The sequence below is a fragment of the Clarias gariepinus genome, chromosome 5, assembly GCF_024256425.1.
Source record: "Clarias gariepinus isolate MV-2021 ecotype Netherlands chromosome 5, CGAR_prim_01v2, whole genome shotgun sequence".
NCBI lineage: Eukaryota > Metazoa > Chordata > Actinopteri > Siluriformes > Clariidae > Clarias > Clarias gariepinus.
This window is the reverse complement of record NC_071104.1, coordinates 35577270-35591657: the sequence shown is the minus strand read 5'-3', so window position 1 is coordinate 35591657 and position 14388 is coordinate 35577270. Positions and strand designations below refer to the sequence as shown.

At 38.4% G+C, this 14388-nt stretch overlaps 1 protein-coding gene across 1 annotated transcript in view; it reads right to left on the bottom strand.

Moving 5' to 3' along the window:
* The window catches only part of calcrla (calcitonin receptor-like a), a 31139-nt gene extending 17548 nt beyond the window's left edge, over nucleotides 1–13591 (bottom strand). The window contains exons 1-3 of the mRNA XM_053496422.1: nucleotides 13542–13591; nucleotides 1575–1644; nucleotides 541–691 (exon numbers count right to left, since the gene is read on the bottom strand). Coding sequence (XP_053352397.1) covers nucleotides 541–691; nucleotides 1575–1631 — 208 coding nt within the window. The 5' untranslated portion in view covers nucleotides 1632–1644; nucleotides 13542–13591. The remainder of the gene's footprint in view (nucleotides 1–540; nucleotides 692–1574; nucleotides 1645–13541) is intronic.
* Between the last annotated feature and the right edge of the window lie 797 nt (nucleotides 13592–14388).

Genomic DNA, 14388 nt, shown 5'->3' with positions numbered 1-14388 from the left:
AAGACTGCTTTAGGAGTAATAGAAAAAGTCATGTGGTCTGATGAGTCCAGACTGACCCTATCCCAGAGTGGGGGTATGAAGGTCGTGCAGGAAGTGATGCACCCATCATGTGTAGACATACTGTAGGAGGCAGTGTTATGATCTGGGGTTGCTTCAGTTGCTCAGGTCTAGGCTCAGCAACGTTATGTCACAATAAAATGTCAGTTGATGACCTGAATGTACTGAATGACCAGATTATCTCATCTATGGAACTTTTTCCTGATGGCATGAACTTATTCAGATCGTGAAAGAGTGGTTCTGGGAGAATGAGGAATCATTTACACACATAAACTGGCCACCACATTGTGTAACCGAAGCTAAAGATGATGGAATGAAATCTTTAAGTAAAGCAGTGTCGAAATGATCAAATATTACGTGCAACCTGCACCAGTCATTGCTGGTGTTACATAAGATAAAACAATCAATCAAAACTGAGAATTAAATAGGGCTGTGGTACAAGAAACTTCAAGCTTCACTATTCAGCTACTGTCAAATATGTACCTTTAACATTGCTGTTGTCATTTATTATCTTCTGATAGCACTCGAACTGTGCCGTCATGATCTTCTGTCTGGTGGATCCAATGTCGGTGTATACATTATCAGGGACCTCCTGTTGGCTGTTGTTTACCTCCGGGCTCGCCATTACATCAGTCTACAGACGCATAACACACACAAAAAGGATTGTTGACCAAGGATGGCGTATTTTAAAATGAATTACGTTACACTGCGTTGGAAAGTTATAAATTATACAGTGCAATCCAATCAACCATCAACCACACTGAGGGACAATAATAGCACTGCCAGTCCAGTTTCTAGGAAGTGAAATAAAACCAATAAGCAACACGTTATACACAAGAGTCCACAGGGGTTGTGGCGTTTCTCTGTTTTGCATCTTCGTGATTAGTTATTAGACCCCACAGGACACCGCAGAGAGGCCCAGCAGACAAACCAAAACTTAGCTGGTTTTAATGTTAATGGTTACAATGTTATGGATGATGTGCATAAAAATGCTCTTGTCTCTGTCTTTATTCAAAAACCAGGCCACTAAAAGTACAACGTCCAATATTGTGCATATATTGGTGAGCAAACAAGTGAGCAATGGAAATATATTATGCAAAACAAACATTGTAAAAAAAAACCACATGTACTGTAGACACTTTTGTATTGCACAAAGGAGGGTGTTTACCATATTTCCACAAAGACCTGACTATGCCTTTTTGTCTACCCTAGTGATACATAAACTGTAATAGCAGGTAAAGTAAAATCATACAGTATAAAAGGAACATGTGCAGATGGATTAGGATGCTACCTTGTTTGAAGATTTGGCTTGTGCGAGGAGAGAGGAGCTGGTTTCTAGCATTACTGGTAACTAAGATGGAGAAGTTAGAACATTAGAATGTGTGGGATTTGTCACTGGCCCATTTGTACACCTGCTAATGACGTATCAATTCAAAATAATGCATTTGGAACAAATAAAATATAACCAGAAAACAGAGAACCTTGCACTTATACTTACTACTTATAGAAATGCTTACCTCTGCTCTAATCCCAAGCACAAACAAAGGAACCATCCACCGCCAGTCCATCCTCATTTCCAGAGTCAATCTGTAAAGAAAACGCATCCTATTAACTGCTTGTGCAATCATGCGTTACATCTCTAGCTTGAAGAGAATCTTCCAGCTCAGTCTATCATCACATCACATCGGCAACCTGCTTCCTGCCTTCACAACACATTTTATGCAAAACAGGCGTTGCAAAAGAGTACTGTGGGAGAAAGATCCAAACATGGCTGGTCTTTAGACGCAATGTTCTGGGTTTAAACTCATCGTTCATTACGCAGGTTCATCATGCAGAGTCTAGTCTGTGTGAAGGCCCAAACCGTAAAGGAACCTTCTGACGCCGTTGTCATAGTCTATCTGCACTCGTGTAACATAAATACCTCTCAAAGACTCAAAATAGTCTTTCTGGCCTGAGCAGCCTAGCTTGACTCAGTGCATTTAACGTCACTATGTAATCTCTTAAACCACGGATGATGAACATCTGTGCAGTCTCTGGACTCTGTGGGGAGTTTTTCTCATCACAAGCGCTCACCAAGAGGTCGTGATTTGGAAGAACAGGAACTGATTGTGCAAAACATTTTGACATCTGCTAATGAGAAACAGCCATGAAATGACAGCTGAATATCTTAATAAGCAAACGTTTTTTTTTTTTTGCAGTGCTCTGATGTGACATAACTGCATATAGATTTCCAAATGTTTATTTTCTATACTGCTTATCCTATACAGTGTCTCAGAAGGCCAATTAGCCCAATCTGCCAAAATGACTTTGAACTGTGGGAAAACAAAAAAACAGAGGAAACCCACTAAGCATGGGAGAAAATGCAAACTCCACATACAGACCCGAGATGGGAATCGAACCCTCGACCCTGGAGGCCACAGTGCGCTGCCATGACCTCCTATTTCCAAATATCTAATTCTTTTTTATGTTCGTGGTGTACATGCTGAACTATTTTATTTGAAAGGATGTCAGCAACCAATAAAATCAATGGCAAAAAACTCCATTGCACTTATGATTGTTTTGGTCCTGCCTCTGCCCCTTGTCCTGTATAAAGGAGGAATTCTATTCTAATAAATAGCATTCATATTTATCGTCAGAGCTGTCTTAAGTAGCTATATTTCTTACAGGTTTTGAAATACTAAAAACTACCATAGTACATAATAAAATGTTGTTTAAGTGTCTTATTGATTGTTTAAATGTTATGTCTTGTAAGAAGTGATAATCTTTTTTTCCTGCTCTACACTCCAGTCCAGTAGGTGACAATAAGATAAACATAAACTTAAAGAAAAAAAGGAAAAAGAAGAATTTAATTTATTATTTAGGAGATGTGGCAATAACTCCCATCCTGTCTCTGTAATGTAAGCAGAATACTTTTGGTAATCAAACCAGACATTTTTTATCTCTATTGAAGAAAGGGGCTATTTTTCCTAGGAGGAGTTCCTGGGAGGCCAGTGTTTCAGCAGTGACGATGAGATGAAGCAGGCAGTCCGATCATGGCTCCAGCATACTGAGAAAACTTTTTCTGAGTTTGTGCGAAGGCCCTAAATGTAGAGAAAACTCCTGATTCCGTTGTCTTGATATAACTGCACTGGTGTAACATTAATGCCTCTCAAAGACTCCAAGTAGGTTTTCTGGCCTGAGCAGGCTAGCTCTGAATCAGAGTATTTAACGTCACTATATACCCTTTAAAATATCTAAAATAGATAGATTATATATATTTTATGTACAAAACTATAAAAGCCATACAGAGGATGAACATCTGTGTGGTCTCTTCACTCCGTGGGTTGTTTTTCCTCATCACAAGAGCTTACGAAGGGGTCGTGATTTGAGAGAATAGTCTACCTTATTGGTATCCAAGCACTAGTGAAATGCTGAGACAAGTGCATTAGTGTAGCAGGGGATTGTATAGGGAAATAAAGGTAGTTTTTACACTCATAATTATGTTTTTTTTAAAGTTAGAACGACGGATAAATTGACGTTGAATGCAATTTGACGCATTTATTCAGATTATCATCCACTGGCACAACATCCGACCACATCCCAGATGCCCAGATGTGCCATGGTAAGCCTGCAGTGCTCTACCACAGTGACCCGAGACACTGTGTTAGGGGCATTCATTCAACATTATCCCACCCTCATGCAGTCAATATTCTTCCGACATTATTTAATCACAGTAATTCTAACTTTCAAAAACAACCTAATACTAATGTTCTCCCAACGTCCTTACCATCGCCCAATTACCCTCACCACAATGTTTTGACATATTAAAAAATTTCTGCTGGGGACTATTTAAGCACTTCGGAAATCAATTTAGCTTATCCTTCTGCACATGTGGAGTGAGTACATCAGTATAATTACAACTCGAGGCATCAGATGATCAAACAGGCATTTAAGTGACATCAAGTAACTAGTAAACAAGTATAATTGTACATTTTAAGACATACTAAAGCGAACCCCTGTCTGTGTTAAACACTTGGCTCTTGCCTGGTTCAGCACTCCTCACTTACAGACACCATTTTGTTACCATCAGCAAAAACAAATCTAATGTGATTCCAGCTGAAGGTGCTCTCTGGAGATCACTTTGTGGCCCTATTCTTGGCACCCCCCTCGCAAGCTCCCCCCCCCCCCCCCCCCCCCCTTACATTTGGGGTTTATTATAAAGAAATGCAATCTCAGTTTTGCACAGTTATGCAGACGATACTCACATACGTATCTTTCTATAAAACCGGATCTAAAATATGCCTCTAAAACATGCATTATTATAATGTTCGCCTGCTAGTTTCCTAAAACTCAACACTGGTAAGCGTTTTAATTATGATTTTCAGACTTTAAACCCTGTATAACCCTTTCGTCTCGACTCCCGCAACCTTTCCGTTGGTCTTCCGAATCAGGACATTTCTGCTAAGGATTGAGATCAACATTCTCACTTGAAATATTTTAAAGAACAATATAAATGAAGAGTGTTCAATTCAAACTGGGACTTTTGATTGTGCAGAATAACAAGACACAGTTATGAAAGTAAAAACGCTCTTTACTTCTCTATATATCTATCCCCTGCTACACGAATGCACTTATCCTAATGTTTTACTAGTGCTTGGACACCAATCGAGGTGGGAAGTTTTCCCAGCACGCCAGAGCCATGATCGCACTGCAGGTGATTTATATAGAGAAATTAAAGTCGTTTTACTCTCATCACTGCGTTCTGTTATTCTGCACAATCAAAAGTCCCAGTTTGACTTGAATGGCTTGAAACACAATCTGTTTTAATAAGTGACTATGACATCACACATGTGGCTTCCACTTACACTCAAAAAATACTCGAGATATTTATCATGTAGCACCAATCGGCCTAAAAATACCCAGATATAACTTTGGGTCCATAATCATCCACCCTGTTTTCTACGGTTCCGTACATTCAGTCATGCGTGTGAGTAATCAGGAACTTAATATTCAGTATCTGGATCATTTTACAATTTACTCACGACGTTTCAGAAGTTTCTCTCCTTTTCTTGTTTCTCGCCATGACTCAGATGTACAGTACTGTCACCCCTCATTGCTTCATATTTTGCTTCCTAAGAATCAGACTTTCCTGTATTCTTAATGTAGTCCTGAGAAATTGCTCTCAAAGCTTCCTGTTGTTGTTTTTTTTTTTTTGTCTCAAATTTTCTGTCCAGCTCCTGCACTTGAGCCGCTTTAAAAAAATTTTTTTAAATCATCGTTCATGACTGAATGAACCAGGTGAGAAGCACGTGATTAGTACACGGGTGATTAGGACACTGCTGATGCTGAATGGTTGGAACAGACGAGAGGGAAAATGAGGTCGCTGCTAAAGTTGCTATATAAACAACCAATTATTAAACTGTATCTTTACGCACTTTGCAGCCTGTCGCAGTAAAACATTTGCTCCTATTTTTTTTTTCATTAAATCTACATTATTGAATTTAATATGAATAAATAAGGCGGGTTTAACATTTCTGCACATTACTGTATACCTGATGGCTACAGTCACCATAAATAATAAGGATACCCTGTATAATTTAACAAATTTTTTAAACATATGCAGCACTATGGTCAGCTTAGGGGACATGAATCTTGGCTGGCACAACATACCATCAAAAGTAATGGACTTGTTCATTCAATGAACCATTTCTACATTGTAGTTTTTCATGAGATAGTCCCTTAATGCTACAATTATAAATGTGCAGACGGTGTAAGAGACAGTCTTTGTCTTTTTGCCCACTGTCTCTCTGAAAAAGATATATATATATATATATATATATATATATATATATATATATATATTTTAACATTATATCAAATCATCCAACAGACATGCACAGCTGTGTATCCAGTGTCCCTGCATCCCTATTCCTTTTACAAATTCCTTTTCGACAAATAAAATGAGGATGTGTATAACTATGCAGCATTACACACGTCTTAAAGGTAAGCCGTGATCCTGTCTCTTGCTTTATACTGTACATGGATACATTACAATCTCACAGCTCGACTTATACCCATTCTTACATTCCTCAGAGGCTCTTCGAAGTCAGCGCGTTCATCAATAATTCATAGTTTGACCGGTTTACATTAAGGGGTAAAGAATAGTCCGTGCTTGTCTCAACATCGCTTTCGGTTTTAACTCATGCTTGTGTTGCAGGTGACGGCGGCTCAGCCATTAAGGCTCAGTGTCTTTGGAAGCTGCCAAAACCACTTTAGCAAGACCTTTAACCTGTCAGCTGTATGGATTTTAGTCCGGCTGAACCGTAGTCATGCGTCTTATGAATAATCCGAACAGGCTGTGAAGACAGCATGTCACAGTTTCGCATTAACTGTAGAAAATGAATCAGTTCGCTGACAAATGCAGCCTTTGAGAACGTTTGGAAAACGATCGATAGTTTATTGTGTTAGAACTGCCAGTCTTACTTAGATTAATGTCCTCTCCTTTGGCTGAATGACCTCAGCCATGCTTCTTCCAGACAGCAATAATTCAAGAAATTAAAAGCAGATTAGGGAGGATCTAGCTCTCGCCTGCTCCATTGGGTCATCCCCATCCATCTCATCCCTCCCTAAGTCTGAATGGAAATATAATACTCCTCCCATCTATCACGGCCCGCTGCAGGCTTAACCTGCTGTTTATAATGAGAATAGACATGATTTTCTTGCCTTAGCTTTGCGCAGTATGAAAAACGGCGGTCTGGGTGTCGGCTTCATCGCTGTTAAAGATAATAATAATAATAATAATAATAATAAAAAAAAAAAAAATTGGGCTCATCATTATGGTTTAACTTTAGGCGTAAACTTGAGTCTTGATGGTAACCTTAATGAATCATACGCACAATAATTAAAAAATGTAAACTTGCACTTAAGCAACACACACACGCGCAATAATTGATATCAAAGCATTAAACATACCTTATATCTTCCTTCAGTTGTCTTTTCTTTTTATATTCATAGCCAGATAATTTAAACCTTTTGGACCTGATTATAATAATGATCATGATATTGTTTATTTAACCTCACATTGGTATCATTTAGCCAGACAACCACTGGCTCATAAGAGCTGGGGGCAGGTGACCAGGGTGTCCTGTTTCTCTGGCTGCAAGTGCAGTATGATTGACACGTTTGTCAGCAAATCACTGTGATTACAGAATTAAGAGACTCCAGTATGTTTTTTTTTTCTTTATTTTACTGCCATTGCCAAAGTGCCACTCTAGCACTCTAGCAATTGGCCTATATGGACAAGCCGGTGCTTGGTACAGGGGGGATATTTGCTATTAGTGGGGCAGGTGGAGCATTTTTTGGGTGGGTGACTGCCCCTCCTACCCATGCTTCAACCCAGCCTCGATAAAGATCTATATCCAACCTTGCTCTTCTAGGGCAGAAAACTAAAACCGAACAACCAAGCAAAACTCCTGCTAGTACCACGAGATCCTGTTCACTTGATGTTGGACGGATTTAAACTGCCACCTGCAGAATGTTTTCCTTAGAATTCCAGATCCAGTAGGACATTTGTCTCAGGTCTCTTGCACAGTGGAAGAGGCTTCCTTCCAGAATTGCCCTGTTTGTGCATAACCATGTTCAACCCTGACGAGTTTCCTATTGCATGCTGATGAAAAGCATCCCCGTGCATAACACTGCATGTTACATCTGGGGCATTAGTGCCACAATAGGTAGTGCTAATATTTAGAAGGTCGAAAGCTTAGACCTTAGCAACACCAACCTACCATTATTGAGTGTTTAAGAAAGACCCTTGATCCTTTTGTTCAGGACTGCTCTATCCTTGGCTGACCCCTGCTTTCTAAGAAGCTAAACAAGGATTTCCTTCCATTGAATGTGTCAATACAGGTACTATGTCCATATCTAAATAAACTAATTATACCTGTGTTTCGAACATGTATAGTTTGCCCTCAGGTCCTACGTCCTGTACAGAATGCAAATGAGGAAGATAGTGAGATCCAGTATGCAAAGTCAACATGGCTTGCAATAGAACTTCTTGAGGGCTTGATGTTTGGAACTAAGAGGCCTAAACCTGTTCCAACATGAAGACATGGTGTGTTCAGGTTATGACTAAACTTAACCTCACTGAACACCTTGGACCTGGAACTGAAGCCTTCTCGACATCCCAGGATCTGTACCTGACCTCAATAATGATCTGAGCTGAAACACAAAGCTCCAAAACTCAGTGGAAAACCTTCCCAGAAGAGTGGAGGCGTGTTATACTAGTAAAGGGAGAGTACGTCTGGAATGAGCAGTTTAACAAGCACAAATCAGCCACACATAACGTGTGAACCATATAACTGTGAACACATTATTCTGCACGTTGTCTTGCCCATGACTAGAGATGGTTTCTACATTCCACTTCAATTCATTTTTATTTTATTATATTTTTATTTTATAATGTTCTTATTTGGACATAACATAAATGATACAAATTATTGTTAAAACTGAAAGATTTTATTCATATTTTTTTTTTATACTTCATATTCTTATTAAAAACTCTACTTTGCTCATTTAGAAATAAATTAGGTCATCAGCGAGTGTATGAGCATTACATTTCATATCATACTGTGTATGACAAATAAAATTTGAAATGTATATATATATATATATATATATATATATATGGCATTATTCACATATATACAGTATACATACAGTATGCACACACACACACACACACATATGGTCTCATATGGTCACTGGGTCTCATGTCTACTGGGTCAGTGATATGAGCACGAGATCACCTGATAGTGTGTTTATACCAACGTTATTCTGTCTGCAAACTCACATTAATTTTTTTTTTTTCTATTTTCTTTCAAACTGCCACTGTAAAGTCAAGATAAGAGCTGTGTGTGCTCAGACGAACAAACACAGCTGGCTGTGGAAATATTTATTTAGGTTATCTTGACGGTGACGATTGAAGGCTGTTTCGGCACCTGCCACCCCGCCGCAGTTCAAACAGAATTCCTGAGTTCGATGAAACATGAGGAAATATGAGAAACGCAGGATGGTGACAGCGAGCTCGGCATTTAATAAACACTAAAATGCATGGTGCTGTACGCTCGAGAAGTCCTTTATAGAACGCTCCAGCCAAGCTGTCTTGGATACGGCACAAAATTTTGCCTGTCCATAAATAATGCTGCTATATATAATCAGAATTATTTATATATTTCATCAGGAATGTTTATTTATAGGAGCGCTATTTAGAGCTGCCATATAAATTAGAACACCCCGGTGGTGTCGAATTCTTAAGTCGATAGTTGAGGATTAATTTTCTGTAACAGCGGCTCTGACGACAGTGCTACTGTAGATGTGATTCCAATGATTTTATTATTATATTAAAAAAGTTTTTTTTATAGCGTTAGCATCTTAACAGTAACATCTCAATACTCATTATAGACCTGAAGAGCGAGAAGACATGCTGGTAAAGGACCTACTGTTTTTAGCTGCAAGAATTAAGTAATAAAGAACTTATTTCCCAAAAAAATGAAATGTAAATGTCAACATACTCAAGGGGCGTTCAAGTCAAACCAAGACTTGTGATAAAATTTCTGGTAAATAACAAAAAGTAAAAGTGATTGACATTTGCAGCTGACTTTAAGCACGTGATGAGCTGCAGTAAAGCATTTAAATGGTGCAAACGTATTTAACATCCGGAGGACAGTGCAGACGTTCCTGTAAACATTCAGCGAGTGGAATGCCTGATCCATGAAAATCAAAGGATAACTTGACACCTGTACAAATGAAAACTCATGAGCACCACTTGCACGTTACAGGAACTCAGCTGGGAGTTATTGCCACATCCCCGGCACAGTCCTGACCTCACTCCCAGCCATTTCCACATGTTTGGGCCATTAAAGGAGTTCCCGGGAGGCCAGCGTTTTAGACATGAAGCAGGCAGTCAGATCATGGCTCCGGCGTACTAAGAAAACTTTGTACCTTGATGGTATTCAAGCACTAGTGTAATACTGGGATAAGTGCGTTAGTCTATAGGGGGTTATATAGAGAAATAAATGGAGTTAACTATGTTCTGCACAATTAAAAATCCTGGTTTGATTTGAACGCCCAAAACTTGTACGATATAAAATAAATATTAAATTATATTAGGCTAATGCAAACATTAGTATTAAAAAATATATATATATATATATATATATAATATAAAACTGATTATTATATTATATTATAATAATGATTATTGCATGGAGTTAATTAAATAAATTTTTAAAGGAGTCAAATGCAAAATTCACCTTTTAGTCAGGTTTAGACATTCTGAGGAGTCTTCGGTTGTGTACACAAATATAAATTGTCCAAAAAAAAAGGATTTTTAGCAGCTAATCTGTGAATAAAGCGTACCACTAGTATGATAACATATATTAATTAAATAATAATAATAATCCTAATATTTTTTATTGCAGCATATTTATGTGAGAAAACATAAAATAACATGAAATGAATGGTCTTAGTGATGATAATGATCAGCCACATCCACACATCTGTACACTTATCCTATAAGCTCAAGATGGGAATACAACTTTAGTGCTTATCATGTCAAAATGCTGTAAGTGTATATACAGTAACATCTCTAATGAACAAAATCCTTGTATAAACATAAAGCAGAAGACGACTGACCTTGAGTCTAAACCCTGAGCCGGACGTGGAACCGCCTCTGTCTCTCACAGCTCTCACTACATTATTAAACTGTTAAAATATTTACGTCCATCACTGCCGTAATAAATGTTTTATGAGTCGTGGAGGAGGTTTACAGCCTACAAATAATAGCTGGTTAAATGACAAGTTTAACCATATTAACAATTTAATGGTTACAGAAGCATCTTCGGCTTCAAAATGTTATCCAAACCAAAACTATAATTCATTATGAGACTCCAGCTGAAAAGCGTGAACTCTAACCATCCAAATGTTTTTTTATAAGTGAAATAATTTGGTTTCAATGTTTTGTTGGGTGTCTAAAATGAGCCTTTTACTATATGTACTAATGCAATTTCCTTGGAGTTGGTTTCCACTTATGCGGTATTAGCCAAGTGTTGGAACATGGAGTTATGTTACAAAACAAACACACACACACACACACACACACACACTCGTGCTACATGTGAAAAGCCAGCAGGGACGCAGCATCAGCAGAACACTCCTCATGCACTTGTTCAGCTGGCAGAACATTCACGCGTGCCTGAGGAAGTGATGAAGTGAGACTCAACTGATCTGGACTGTGTGTGTTTTATTCACTTGGATGTTTATATCTGAAAATTTCTTCGCCCCCTTTCAAGTTCAAAAGGAAATTTCCTGCACTGAAAAAAAAAACAAAAAACGAATGAAACTGTGAAAACATTGAAACTCCAGAATGAAAATTGTAAAAAACACATGCATTCCGATATTTCGAGATCGGTTTCAGGCCTCCTTCATATGTGGAAATAAATCAGATATAAATCAGATATGTGCTAATGTGATTGTCGTGTAAACGGACAGATCGGATTTCCTGAGGCATTGCGTTTTGTACGTCATTAAAACTGCGACTTCTTCGCGGTTTAATGACTTAATGTTATTCCCCAGTGGAAGCGCGTTTGAAATTATAACATCGCAGGTGACATGGAAAAGGAAAAGCACCTAGTGGCCCATGTCATAATTAAAAGAACGTGTAAACAGACGGTCGAAAAAATCAGATATAGGCAACAAATCAGAATTGGGCATCGAGACCTGCAGTGTAAACGTAGCCTATATGTCTTTGGACTGTGGGAGAAAACCGGAGTACCTGGAGGAAACCCAGCGAGGGGAACATGAAAACTCCATGCACACAGAGGTGGAAATTAAACCTGGCTGGGAATCGAATCTGGAGGTACAAGGCAACAAGGCAACATGCTAACCACTAGGCCACCGTGCCCCCGGTCACATAACACATTGCAAGTAAATATTTTTCTGTGTTACTGAGGCTCTTTATTTGCTTCCATCAAACTTACAGGTTTGTTAACAATAATGTTTGATACAAACTAAATAATGCAAGTTTCTCAGTCAACCTTCAATTATTAGGCAATAATAATTAAAGTAGTAAAATAATAATTTTAACCAATCTTAGCTGTCCCTCTGCCACCCGCATGCAATTAACGCAGGCAGGATAAACAGGTACAGAAGCAGAAGCATGAGAGCAGTTTACTGAGAAGCAGCAAATGCAGCGGAAACCAGCTGTCGTAAAAAGAATAAGAAGAGCATACATGCTCTGCAGAGAAACAAAGTTTTCCACAAAGAATAGAATCTTTTAAAAGATCAATGACATTTTTTTTCTTTAAAGAACAAGCAATGTCTGCCATCTTTTCACCTCTCTCCATTCTCCATCATTGTTGCTTGCCTCTCTTCTTAGCGGTACCAGCTTTCATCGTCTGAAAGCATGCATTAAGCATGCACGAACGCATGTTCATATCTTCAAAAGTTTGTAACTTGAATGTTCGCATGTAGGGGATTTATTGTAGAACCAAAGTTATCATTACTTTTAAAATGTGTGAATTTTACTGCTATCAGAATACAACTTACAAAACGCGCATATCATTACTATAATTGGTCACAGAAACTATAAAAATACCAAAAGTACCCATAAAAACACATGGTATTATGAATTTGTGCTGTTTGTTGCCTATTTGATACTCACTCACGCTCACTCATTATCTATATCACTTTATCTTTTATACAGGATTGCGGGGGCCTGGAGCCTATCCAAAACGGTGTGTACACCCTGGACGGGGTGCCAATCCATCGCAGGACACCTTACACACTCATTCACACACTATGGGCAATTTTGAGAACGGCAATTATATCTTTAAAAAACATATTGCCGATCTATCTACAGTATATTGTGCAATCCTGAGTTACATAAACATACTGGTTTGTTATTTGTTGTATGTAGTAGATGACTTTTGTACTGGTTTCTAATGGCGGCTACCATTAATGAGGGCTAGCACTGCAAGTAATACTGCATACTGACCCTGATATACTCTCAAACAGTAGTACTCTCAAGGGTCAAGTTTTCACATAAAAACAAGAGAATTTCCCTTTAGGGAATTATGTCCATTTGTAGAATTGTAATGAAAGGGAATTATTTCTGTGACATTTGCAGCAGATACACCAAAGTTGCTACAGTGCCTTAGACATGCTGTTGTACTATTAGCATCCACCTCTTGCATGCTGGCTAACCTAGCTACAGTAGCTACATGAGACACATAGGAATAATGCTGAAGCTGTTAGCACCAGGTTACCCAACATAATCCAAAATGTTTTATTTAACATTTAATTATCCATTTACGCTTCATTGCTAGTTCAGTTTCAAAATTGTGTAAAATGCACTTTAAGAAAACATGCTTCATTACAAATATGTGCAGAGGACGAGAATACATGTAACTTGATGATTACGTTTTCAAGAAGAAGAAAAAAACACATACCTTAACTAATTACTTCAGTGACTGTAATCTTTATGACTTTCATGGTGAAAGACGTTCAAGGTTTTAACACCATACAGCTGCCTTGCTAACTTAAAAAAAACAACAACAAAAAAACATCCGGGTTGACATAAATGGCTAATGAATAGCTCTGAAGTTGTCCCAGAGCAGGATTTCAAGTTTAGCTGGATAGCTTCAAGCTTAGTTCGACCTTAGTCTGGATTTTCTGGTTCACCTGCTACAAAGTTCCACTACACAGCTAATCTGCTCAAGGTTACGTTTAAGAAGTGAGTTATATGATAAATATAATTTTGATTGTAAAATATCGTTTTTACTTAGGTATGATAAAACAGTAATGTAGTTGCCCGGCCTTGGCTCTGAAAATCAGAAACCAACAAGACAACACAACACTATTCCAGAAAATCAGCAACAAAGGGCATTCGCTGCTCTGTACAGGACGGGGGGAAGTAGAGTAAGATGATGTATATTTTTTATTGCCTTTTTAAGTGAAGGGTTGCTATTACATCAGTGTGTATTATCTATATCAAGCCTGAGGTTTGCTTCGATAACTTTGTGTTAGCCTGGTATTTTTATTGCTTCCTCTTTTTTAAACATAATCGTGCAGGTTATATTATTGGACTCAGTTCCCGAGTGGTGCTATCAACTGGATGTCGCAAATTAATTCTCAAGTGACGCTACAGCCATATGTTGATGAGAGTCTAGAGAGTGACAAAGGGGGCTATCCGCCCTTTCCGCTTGCATGAGGCTAAGTGTTGCCATGATTGATGTGAGAGTGCGGGTATGCCATCGCTCTTACATCGAACATGGCAACACTAGCCTCATGCAAGTG